Source organism: Capra hircus, chromosome 1 (assembly GCF_001704415.2).
Source record: "Capra hircus breed San Clemente chromosome 1, ASM170441v1, whole genome shotgun sequence".
Taxonomy (NCBI): Eukaryota; Metazoa; Chordata; class Mammalia; order Artiodactyla; family Bovidae; genus Capra; species Capra hircus.
This window is the reverse complement of record NC_030808.1, coordinates 17,246,680-17,259,885: the sequence shown is the minus strand read 5'-3', so window position 1 is coordinate 17,259,885 and position 13,206 is coordinate 17,246,680. Positions and strand designations below refer to the sequence as shown.

The window sequence follows — 13,206 nt, the reverse complement described above, 5'->3', positions numbered from 1 at the left end:
CTGGAATCAAGATTGCCGGGAGAAATATCAATAACCTCAGATATGCAGATGACACCACCCTCATGGCAGAAAGCAAAGAACTAAAGAGACTCTTGATGAAAGTGGAAGAGGAGAGTGAAAAAGTTGGCTTAAAACTCAGCATTCAGAAAACTAAGATTATGGCATCCAGTCCCATCACTTCATGGGAAATAGATGAGGAAACAATGGAAACAGTGAGAGACTTTATTTTTCTGGGCTCCCAAATCACTGCAGATGGTGATTGCAGCCATGAAATTAAAAGACACTTCCTACTTGGAAGAAAAATTATGACCAATCTAGACAGCATATTAAAAAGCAGAGACATTACTTTGCCAACAAAGGTCCATCTAGTCAAAGCTATGGTTTTTCCAATAATTATGCATGGATGTGAGTGTTGGACTATAAAGAAAGCTGAGCACCAAAGAATTGATGCTTCTGAACTGTGGTGTTGGAGAAGACTCTTGAGAGTCCCTTGGACTACAAGGAGATCCAACTAGTCCATCATAAAGGAAATCAGTCCTGAATATTCATGGGAAGGACTGATGCTGAAGCTGAAACTCCAATACTTTGGTCACCTGATGCAAAGAACTGAGTCACTGGAAAAGATCCTGATGCTGGGAAAGACTGAAGGCAGGAGGAGAAGGGTACGACAGAGGATGAGATGGTTGGATGGCATCACTGACTCAATGAACACAAGTATGGATAACTCCGGGAGTTGGTGATAGACAGGGAGGCCTGGTGTGCTGCAGTCCATGGGGTGACAAAGAGTCAGACATGACTGGTCAAGGGAACTGAACTGAGTGGAAGCAAATAAATTCCTAGGGCCTCACCTGCATGGACTCACTATTTAACTAAAGGCAACGTTAAAGTAGGAATCTCGAGTCAGTGCCACTTATCCAGTGCTTTACTTGAAGTGAGGATATACAACTATCCATTTCAGAGTTTTGTTGATTTTTCATTAAAAAACATTATGCCCCATAACCAACACCCCACTGACTCAATGGCCATGAGTTTGAGCAAACTCTAGGTGATGGTGAAAGACAGGGAAGCCTGGTTTGCTACAGTCTATGGGGTAGCAAAGAGTCGGACACGACTGAGTGGCTTAACTGAACTGATAGTAATTTTTTGAGAGTCATTAATATGGAATTATTACTTGAATTAAGTCTTGCAATCCTGCACGTTTTCTTTCTCGTGACAATAATACTTCCTCAAATTTTCCAAAAGAATTGTCATGAATGGGTCAGGAAGACACAGCAAAAGCATGTTCTCTCCATTACTCATGTGATTAATTATATACATTATAATAGAGCATAAAATGGAATATTTCCTTTTCTTAAAGAAGACAATTTATAGACAGTATTTAATGACATGAGAAATGTTCGTGTGTAAATAGGTTACAAAACAGCTTATAATATGGTATTTTGCATGATTTTATAATATACTATTTCTGTATACTCATATTTATGTAATATTTCTTGAAAGATTATTAACTGTGGTTGTCTTTTTGAGAATGGGTTTAAATAAGATTTACGTTTTCTTCCTTTTGAGCAGATGTATTTTCTAAATTCATGACTTCCACAAATTTTAAATTTCTTAATAAACCCAATTTGAAACCCATAAAATAGCTTGAGAATAATTTGAGAGCTGAGTGGAATTACTTACCCTAGTCCCAGCAGCTGACACACATCATCTGAGATCTGGGTTGTCCAGTTCTCAGCACAGGCTACATGCCATACGCTTTGGATCCTGAACTGCACCAAACCACTGCGGTCTGTCGTGCCATTGAAGAGACGCACTAAAAAGATGAGATCATTCACAGGGTCACTGTGACCCAAGCCAATAAGCAAATGCTGGACTCTTAAGCTAAACATGTAATGTTCTTAACATTTAGAGATTGATAGTGTATGATTTAAGAACATGCTGTAAGTCTTAAGTTGAAAATGATAAGTTTGATAGTATGAATTTTGCTTTTTCATGTGATTATAAAGATGGAACTGGCAGAGATATGTAAGTTCATTGCCTATCAGTACAGCACATAAACAGAAAATAAAGCTATCTGAAGAGCTTATCTTATAAGCATAGTTACCAAAAGAAGGAAACAAATTCAAGAACAACTTTAAACATTATTTTTCTTACTTCTCTCTCCAGAAGGTGTTTTCTTTGACCTTATTTTTCTGCTGTTTGGTTTCTGTCATCCCCCCTTCAATTTACAACCATTTTGGACAGAGCGTTAAGGTCATCAGAGGCTAGGTGGGAGACTGGGCTAAGAGAGTTAGTTTATCAAACAGATAAAATTTCACCCATCGTAGTTTTACCCGCAAATGCCATACAATAATTCTGTGTTTGTTACTGTTTACCATTTTTTTCTGATGATAATAAGAATAAAGGCATTGCCTGTGGATTTAGGCAGACTTGGGTTGAAAACGTAGCCGTAAGCCTTACTAGAGGTGTGATCTTTAGCAACCACTTAACTCCTCCAAGCCTCAGTTTTCAGTGAAACAGAGTTGATTCCAATTATGTTAAAATCATTTTACAGCACCTCGTTATAGTACATGCACACCATAAATAGCTTTTACTATTTTTTTTTTAAATAAATGTAGGACAGAGTAAAAGTAGTCATTATTCCTGATATAACAGAGAGCTGGAGAGGGGATGGGCAGGAGACTCAAGGCAGGAGGAGAATTAGATACTGAAGAATCAAGAATGCAAGGACAAGTCTAAGAAAGTCACTTATAAACGAGCATGAGGGGACCTCTGTGTATAGGCAATGTACAAAGTACAGGAGTTAGAGTGGTGGCTGGAGTGGCTGGCATGCGCTGTTGTCTTTCTGAGGTGTTTTATGCTTTTTACCTGAAAATGCATTGTCCTAGACCTAAAGCTTGGAGAAGGCAATGGCAACCCACTCCAGTACTCTTGCCTGGAAAATCCCACAGACAGAGGAGCCTGGTGGGCTGTGGTCCACGGGGTCGCTAAGAGTTGGACACGACTGAGCGACTTCACTTTTCACTTTTCACTTTCATGCATTGGAGAAGGAAATGGCAACCCACTCCAGTGTTCTTGCCTGGAGAATCCCAGGGATGGGGGAGCCTGGTGGGCTGCTGTCTATGGGGTCGCACAGAGTCGGACACGACTGAAGCAACTTAGCAGGAGCAGCAGCAGCAGCAGCAGCAGCAGACCTAAAGCTGGGCCTCCCGGGTGGTGCTAGTGGTAAAGAGCCTACCTGCCAAAGCAGGAGACCTAAGAGGTTTGAGTTCAATCCCCAGGTCAGGAAGATCACCTGGATAAGCAAATGGTAACCCACTCCAGTATTCTCGCCTCAGAAATCACATGGACACAGGATCTTGGCAGGCTGTAGTCCATAGAGTAGCACAGATTCATACACGACTGAAGCAACTTAACGCACACAGACTTAGAGGTATTAAATGCAGTCAACTTTAAACAGAAACAAGTTTGCGTGTTAGCATTTCTTATAACCAGAATGATGGCAGAGGCAGTAAAATCACCAGGAAATCATAAGCCATAAGTACCAAGATATGCCCTAATAAAAATAGTCATAATCTTCCTTTTGTATTTGTAGAATCCAAATGTAGAAATTAAGATGATCAAAGTTTTTCCTAAAAATAAAACATACCACAGGGTGCTTCATCTGAGCCATCCTTACAGTGTGGAAAACCATCACAGAGATTCACCAGTGGAATACATTCCCCATTCTTACACTGAAAATTGTCTTCCTTGCAGGGTTCTATGGAGGGAAAAAATATGTATTGTATAGGATAATGAAATGACAAATAGACCATTCTGGAGTACCCATCCCATTTCTGTCCCTTTAAACATCCATTCTTTGCCACAGTCCTTGGTTAAGCTGACTTTGATATTGAATATGATGAAACAATTGCTCCAAATAAGGCTAGAGACATGGTTTAATTCGAGTATGAACAAAACCTTAAGCATCTCCTTTGCAGCAGAGGGCAGGGCAGTTCCAAGCGATGTGTGAGAGATTTTGGACATACCATCCCACACCGTCTCTGTGAATCTTATAAATTCTTCCAACCCAATGAATGTGAGTATACAAGTAACAACCACTGGAATGTTCACAAACATAGAGAGATATCTTGATTTTACCATCTAAATGATACCTCCAAACCTTTCTTACATAGAAATGTGGAAGCTGTCTTTTGGTGGAATCAAAGTGGAACCAAGCTGGAAATAGTTTAATTAAAGCACGGTCAGGTGGGAAAAAGTCATCTAAAGAAATGGAAACTGCAATAGCAGTAATTTGAAAGGAAAACAGGGAAAGCAGGGCTGGAGTTATTGGGAATGTGCTTGGACGTGAAAACACAGAAGGACAATGAAGAGGCTGTACAAGAGAGGATCGGAATACATATAGTGCTTGCTTCCAGAATTTGAGTTGTGCAAAAAATATGTACTTGAAGTAGCCATTGTTTAAAGGGAGTGAGAACTATGTTTCCTGGAAATGTTTGTTTATTCTATGGAGTTTTGCTCTGGGGGAGCCCTCATCTCACTGGAAAAGAAGGGTTTGCTACCCTAGAGTTGTTTTCTGATTGTGGCTTGGGAGGAGTAGCTACATCCTGATATTAGAATCTCCATTGGGGCCATGTGGAATCTGGATTTTCTGAGAAAGGAAATAGCAGTTGGGTATTAAGAAGCTTTTCTTGGGCTCCAAATAGAGACTGCAGCCATGAAATTAAAAGACATTTGCTCCTTGGAAGAAAAGCTATGACAAACCTAGACAGTGTATTAAAAAGCAGAGACATTATTTTGCCGGCAAATGTCTGTATAGTCAGAGCTATAGTTTTACCAGTAGTCATGTACAGATGAAAGGCTGGACCATAAAGAAGGCTGAGTGCAGAAGAACTGATGCTTTCAAACTGAGGTACTGGAGAAGACTCTTGAGAGTGTCTTGGACACAGCAAGGAGATCAAACCAGTCAATCCTAAAGGAAATCAACCCTGAATATTCATCGGAAGGACTGATCCTGAAGCTCCAATACTTTGGACACCTGATGTGAAGAGCTAAGTCATTGGAAAAGACCCCAGTGCTTGGAAAGATTGAAGGCAGGAGGAGAAGGGGATGACAGAGGATGAGATGGTTGGAAGGTATCACTGACTCAATGGACATGAGTTTGAAGAAACTCTGGGAGATAGAGAAGGACAAGAAAGCCTGGTGTGCTGCTCCAAGGCATCACAAAGGATTGGACAAACCTGAGCAACAACAAAGATGGGTAAAAGTAAAGCTTTTTCTATGAATGCTCTCATTGAGTCCATTCATTAAATTGAATCTGTAATTTACTAGCTGTAATATCTATATGCCTTGTTTCTTCATTTTTATATGCCTAGGACTTCACAAAATGACTGTAACAAAGTAAGAAATCAGTAGATATTTGTTAAATGTTAAGTGAATTAATTTGTATTAGGTAAGTGGGTATGTCTCAAAAATCAGCATGCACATTGATAATAAACAAAATACGAAGAAATCACTAAAAGTATGATTTCAAAAAATACATTTAAAAAGTAGACAGTTGATTGGCTGATGATAACTATTGACTTGAAAAATAACAATCAAATCTATGAATTATGAAGATAAAATTTAATTGTTTGAAATTGGGTGCAGGTTAAAACATAAGCTCCGGAATCATGTGACTGATTTGACCTTCAATTTAAACATTTTCTTTTTATTTATTTTTGACCTTGGACAAATAAATTAATCTTCTAGAAACTCAGTTTCTTTGATATAAGTGGGATAAATACTGCTTATATCTTAGGTATATCATGAGAATTATTTTTGGGGGGGTCATGTTTGGGATCGCATGTACACCCATGGTGGATTCATGTCAATGTATGGCAAAACCAATACAGTATTGTAAAGTAAAATAAATTAAAAAAAAAAAAGACAAAAAAAAATTGAATGTATTTACTGTGCCAATTGGAGAAGGCAATAGCCACCCACTCCAGTACTCTTGCCTGGCAAATCCCATGGACAGAGGAGTCTGGTAGGCTGCAGTCCATGGGATCGCTAGGAGTTAGACATGACTGAGCGACTTCACTTTCACTTTTCACTTTCATGCATTGGAGAAGGAAATGGCAACCCACTCCAGTGTTCTTGCCTGGAGAATCCCAGGGACGGGGGAGCCTGGTGGGCTGCCGTCTATGGGGTAGCACAGAGTCGGACACGACTGAAGCAACTTAGCAGCAGCAGCAGCAACTGTGCCAATATGAATACATTGAATGCAGAATAAATTTTATCCTTAACAGTAAAAGTAGTACTACTTTTTAATACTTTAATACTAAGTATTAGTAGTACTACTAATACTTAGATGTCATCCTTTCATTGATACTTCTATGTGCTGGTTGTGCTACTTTCTTCTCCAGATAATGCAAGAAATCATACCTAATGCTTTCCTCCAGGTATCTCACAGCAATAATTGGAGGTATTTGTATCTGTTATTTTAAACTTGATAAAGCCTATATTTTTTCACCCAAATTTAAGTTACTTTAATAAAAAATACTTTTAAGAAAGGCGTGATTGGAATAGCTGCTTCTACAAATGTTTATCCACTGAGCGTAGGTTACATATATCAAATATAATACTATTAGGAAGGTTCTTGTAAATGCAATTATCAATTTATTTCACAAACACATATTTCTAAACCAGATTAGTGAGAAAATAAATGGGCAAAGACAGCTACTTATTCTACAGGCAAGCTTCAATGTTTTAACTGACTTTATATTTTAATCTTTCCACTATTGAGTTTAGAAAGCAGAAATACTTAAAACTAGGCATACATGTGTTGAATTTAAATCTATTTTAAATATATATTTTAATATATATTATATTTATTTTAAAAGCTGACAGCCTAATTTTGTATTCATAATCAAATAAATTAATATACTTATAGAATGTTAGTCACCACTAGTTATTTTTAAATTATCCCATTACTTTGTTTTCATAGATTTTTTAAGTCATTAGGTAAAAATGAGTTTTAAATGCTGATAATTTAATCATTGATAATTTATTAATAATTTTACTCTTTTACTGGTATAGCCAGGCTATATTTAATTCAAAAAGCATGTATCCATTGAATTAAAATATAAATAACTGAATAAAAACATGAATGAAAGCATGTGCAAATATCTGAAAATTATAGTTCATTTTTCTGCTCTAGCCCAAGCTGTTAGTGTTATACCAAATGAACATAGAAAAATTACCCCATCTTCATAAGATGAGTTTGTTGGATTAAAAAAAAATGCTGAATGGGGAAAAAAATAATTTATTGCTGCTGAACTGAAAATAAATGACAAATTCTGAGAAATTTAAATTAATTTTTTCAAAATTTATCTTTATGTACATGAACTGGATTCTGATTCTTTGCAGCATGTAACAATTCAACTTTAAGAATTTAATCCAAAAGTTTAACTCTCTGTGTCCTCTGGAGTCTTATTTCTGATCATTTTATGCCCATAGTGAGAGAGACAAAAAGAAATATTGCTAAGAACTAAATTTCCCCATCTCCTTTTTATGAAGTCTCCAATAGCCCTGCCTCATTTAGTCAACATATGCCTGGTTTTAAATGGAACTGAACTGATCTCTAAGGCACATGCCACATGATCTGGGGAGGGTGCTGAACCCCTAAATGTAACCAGCTGCCACTTCCATAGTTGCCAGATAAGCACTATTGAGTTCCAAAGTAAGACTCTGAGATTCAGAAAAGAGCAATGAGGGGACATTCAGAGGAGAGTGATCTTAATAAATCCTATTTCTTATACTCTAGTTTAATGTAAATAAAATGTGAAAACTAAGATAAAGAAAGGAGATACAAAAAATATGTTGTACAATAGTGTTACATGTCACTTAAGTGCTTTGGAAGGTGGACCTAAAATATCTTAGAAGATAAATGAAGCACATTCATGCTCCATATTTATGATATTTGCTCCTTTATTTCCTAAAATGACCGGCAAAGCAGGACACCAATGCAAAGATGTGTGTGTCTAATCTCTCCTTCCATGACTAGTGTGATTATCTGCCACTGCCAGTTCACTGTGTCTGTAATTGCTTTTCAGCCTTTTGGTGTAAAAAAATCCCTCTGGGAGAAGATTTTGTTGATAATGACTCAATCACTCCATTTTCTAGTCGCTAGCAGCATACGTCCCTCGCCAAGAGGAATGTGAGACCACATTCTCAACATATTCAACACAGAGTGATGGTCTTGGAAGACTCCAGTTTAGCTTCAATCCAGGAAATTTTCTCTAAATGATTTATTGCCTAAATAACATTATCATAGTAACTGATATGTAAGTTTCATAGTAAGTTTGCCTTTTGAAAGGGCAAACAAATAAAAACAATACCTAGGCCATAAATCTCCTATCTATTTTGTGTTGTAAGCCATAGATTATGTTCTTTTTGTCTTTTATCTTGACTAGAAATTGCTTGTAATATTTTTCAAAGTCCAAATGTATTTACTTTATTAGAAGACTTGAATAAAGCTAGCAACTGTAATATTTTTGATGAAAGAGGTGTTGCTGCCTTCCTTTCCCCAACCTATTCCCTTTATAATTCTTTCCTCCCTTTTCCTTTACAATTTAAAATATGGCTTAAAGACCTACTATTTCTCTAAAATTTTGTTTCAAGATATTTTGATTTTTGCAGCTGGTAGAGGGCAGGAGGAGAAGGGGACGACAGAGGATGAGATGGCTGGATGGCATCACCGACTTGATGGACATTAGTCTGAGTGAACTCCGGGAGCTGGTGATGGACAGGGAGGCCTGGCGTGCTGCAATTCATGGGCTTGCAAAGAGTTGGACACGACTGAGCGACTGAACTGAACTGAAGTGAGATGGTCAATAATTACTTTTTTGGATACATTCACTCCCTTATTGGTTACAGCTATTAGTTTTTCTTAATCTCATTAGTTCAATTGGTTTTACAATTCATCTTCATTTCTTTAAAAATATAGTAATTTTCAGTCAGACAGAGAAAGACTAGTATCATATGACATTATTTATAAGTGGACTCTAAAATAAAGATACATATTTTATCCTTTTTGGTGCAATGGTAAGATGGTAAATGGGATTGGTTCCTTAATTTCTCTTTCTGATCTTTTGTTGTTAATTTATATGAATGCAAAAGATTTCTATGTATTAATTGTGTATCTTGGAACTTTAACAAATTCATTGATGAGCTCTATTATTTTCTGGTAATGTCTTTATTATTTTCTATGTAGCTGACCCAACACTGTAAATCAACTATACTCTAACAAAAACTTTAAAAAAAATTAAAAAGAATACAAATGAACTTATTTACAAAACAGAAAGAGACTCACAGACATAGAAATTAAACTTACTGTTATCAAAGGGGAAAATGGGGTAGAGATAGGGATAAATTAGGAAGTTAGGATTAACATGAACACTACTATATATGAAATAGAAAATCAACAAGGACCTACTGTCCAGAATAGGAGACTGTGCTCAATATTTTCTAATAATCTCTAAGAGAAAAGAATCTGAAAAGGAATATATATAATATATGTAACATATAAATGAATCAGTGTACTATATATGTGAAAATAACACAATGTTGTAAATCAACTATACTTCAATAAAAAAAGAAAGTAGAAAAAACTGAAGTTCATTTTAATTTGGTGAATAGATATGGGACAATATTAAACAGCTAATAACTCAATTTGCAGTTAATATAATATGCTACAAGTTTTTGGTTTATTCTGTGTTTTATGCTCACTGGAAATAAACATTGAAAAATGAATTTTATTGTAATAATAAATAAAATAATTAGAATAAATTTTAAAAGCATATAAAGTGAAAGTGAAGTCGCTTAGTTGTGCCCGACTCTTTGTAACCCCATGGACTGTAGCTTACCAGGCTCCTCCCTCCATGGGATTTTCCAGGCAAGAGTACTGGAGTGGGGTGCCATTTACAGTACTCCTCAAAAGTTCCTTCCATGACATCTTTGGAAAAAAGTTGGGAAGCCCACCTCTCCAATAGAGTAACTATTAGGTATTTTCTTGCTCTATTTTAAAATAGAGAACCAAGCACATAATTGTATTTCATTCAAATACAATGACACTGATGTCACACATTTTCTTTATTACAGAAGTTTCTCCTCGAAAATTTAGAAATATCACGCCACTGTTTTAAAATATTCATCATGAAATGACTAAAATGTAGAGCTGAACTGGTTTTTAACATCTTTAAAAACTGATTCTGCTTATTTTCCTTTAAAATTTTGTGAAAACTTTCCTTTAAATTTTTAAATATGAAATGTTCTGACACTGATTCCTACTTATAAATTTTTACAGTAAGCAATCATATTTCATGATTTTTCAGACACTTTAATCGGGTCTAGAAATTATATTGTTTTTTTCTTATTATAACTTTTAGTGTTAGTTTTAATTGGCTGTCTTCCTTTGGGAATGACTATTACTTTCATTTTGTGGGTTGGTGTTTTTCCTGTATGCACATCAGAGACTTCCATATATTTCCATCTCTTTACCTATCATTTTTGACTCTTGATCATGCTTTTTGTGCAGCGTTTTTGTGATAATGTGGGATTTTGCTGTCAGAGTTTTTGCATAGGTATAGGACTGACCAAAAATCTGTGCAGTTCACATGATTACCAAAAACCTCTGATGGAGTCAAATAATAATTTGGTTGCGGTAGCGTTTCAACCAGAAATTCCTCTTCTCAAGGAAGAGAATAGGCTACAGAGATAGAAAAGTGACTTAGTCCAAAACAGGTGGTCTCATTCTGATTTTGTATACATTGGAGCTATCCCACGATGAAGGTCAGGAACGGTGGCGGTAAGGAGATACCTCTCGTCCAAGGTAAGAGAAACCCAACTAAGATGGTAGGTGTTGCAAGAGGGCATCAGAGGGCAGACACACTGAAACCATACTCACAGAAAACTAGTCATTCTAATCACACTAGGACCACAGGCTTGTCTAACTCAATGAAACCAAGCCATGCCTGCGGGGCAAAGAGATGGCCGGGTCATGGTGGAGAGGTCTGACAGAGCGTGGTCTACTGGAGAAGGGAATGGCAAGCCACTTCACTATTCTTGCCTTGAGAACCCCATGAACAGTATAAAAAGGCAAAATGATAGGATACCAAAAGAGGAACTCCCCAGGTCATTAGGTGCCCAAAATGCTATTGGAGATCAGTGGAGAAATAACTCCAGAAAGAATGAAGGGATGGAGCCAAAGCAAAAACAATACCCAGTTGTGGATGGGACTGGTGATAGAAGCAAGATCTGATGATGGAAAGAGCAATATTGCATAGGAACCTGGAATGTCAGGTCCATGGATCAAGGCAAATTGGAAGTGGTCAAACAAGAGATGGCAAGGGTGAACATCGACATTCTAGGAATCAGCGAACTAAAATGGACTGGAATGGGTGAATTTAACTCAGATGACCATTATATCTACTATTGCTGGCAGGAATCCCTCAGAACAAATGGAGTAGCCATCATGGTCAACAAAAGAGTCTGAAATGCAGTACTTGGATGCAGTCTCAAAGACGACAGAATGATCTCTGTTCGTCTCCAAGGCAAACCATTCAATATCACAGTTATCGAAGTCTATGTCCCAAACAGTAATGCTGAAGAAACTGAAGTTGAAAGGTTTTATGAAGACCTACAAGATCTTTTAGAACTAACACTCCAAAAAGATGTCCTTTTCATTATAGGGGACTGGAATGCAAAAGTAGCAAGTCAAGAAGCACCTGGAGTAACAGGCCAATTTGGCCTTGGAATGCAGAATGAAGCAGGGCAAAGGCTAATGGAGTTTTGCTAAGAAAAGGCACTGATCATAGCAAACACCCTCTTCCAACAACACAAGAGAAGATTCTACACATGGACATCACCAGATGGTCAACACCGAAATCAGACTGATTATATCCCTTGCAGTCAAAGATGGAGAAGCTCTATATAGTCAACAAAAACAAGACCCGGAGCTGACTGTGGCTCAGATCATGAACTCCTTATTGCCAAATTCAGACTTAAATTGAAGAAAGTAGGGAAAACCACTAGATCATTCAGATATGACCTAAATCAAATGCCTTATGACTATACAGTGGAACTGAGAAATAGATTTAAGGACCTAGATCTGATAGATAGAGCACCTGATGACCTATGGAATGAGGTTCATGACATTGTACAGGAGACAGCGATCAAGACCATTCCCATGGAAAAGAAATGCAAAAAAGCAAAGTGGCTGTCTGGGGAGGCTTTATAAATAGCTGTGAAAAAAAGAGAGGTGAAAAGCCAAGGAGAAAAGGAAAGATATAAGCATCTGAATGCAGAGTTCCAAAGAATAGCAAGAAGAGATAAGAAAGCCTTCTTCAGAGATCAATGCAAAGAAATAGAGGAAAACAACAGAATGGGAAAGACTAGAGATCTCTTCAAGAAAATTAGAGATACCAAGGGAACATTTCATGCAGAGATGGGATCCATAAAGGACAGAAATGGTATGGACCTTTTCATGCAAAGATGGGCTCGATAAAGGACAGAAATGGTATGGACCTAACTGAAGCAGAAGATATTAAGAAGGGGTGGCAAGAATACACAGAACTGTACAAAAAAGATCTTCACGACCCAGATAATCACAATGGTGGATCACTAATCTAGAGCCAGACATCTTGGAATGTGAAGTCAAGTGGGCCTTAGCAAGCATCACTATGAACAAAGCTAGTGGAGGTGATGGAATTCCAGTTGAGCTGTTTCAAATCCTGAAAGATGATGCTGTGAAAGTGCTTCACTCAATATCCCAGCAGATTTGGAAAACTCAACAGTGGCCACAGGACTGGAAAAGGTCAGTTTTCATTCCAATTCCAAAGAAGGCAATGCCAAAGAATGCTCAAACTACCACACAATTGTACTCATCTCACATGCTAGTAAAGTAATGCTCAAAATTCTCCAAACCAGGTTTCAGCAATACGTGAACTGTGAACTCCCTGATGTTCAAGCTGGTTTTAGAAAAGGCAGAGGAACCAGAGATCAAATTGCCAACATCTGCTGGATCATGGAAAAAGCAAGAGAGTTCCAGAAAAACATCTATTTCTGCTTTATTGACTATGCCAAAGCCTTTGACTGTGTGGATCACAATCAGCTGTTGAAAATTCTGAAAGAGATGGGAATACCAGACCACCCGACCTGCCTCTT

General features: G+C 37.4%; 1 protein-coding gene across 1 annotated transcript in view; it reads right to left on the bottom strand.

Annotated features, from left to right (window-relative positions):
* TMPRSS15 (transmembrane protease, serine 15) overlaps nt 1–13,206 on the bottom strand; it is a 153,631-nt gene that overhangs the window by 45,494 nt on the left and 94,931 nt on the right. The window contains exons 17-18 of the mRNA XM_018051693.1: nt 3,650–3,760; nt 1,681–1,813 (exon numbers count right to left, since the gene is read on the bottom strand). Coding sequence (XP_017907182.1) covers nt 1,681–1,813; nt 3,650–3,760 — 244 coding nt within the window. The remainder of the gene's footprint in view (nt 1–1,680; nt 1,814–3,649; nt 3,761–13,206) is intronic.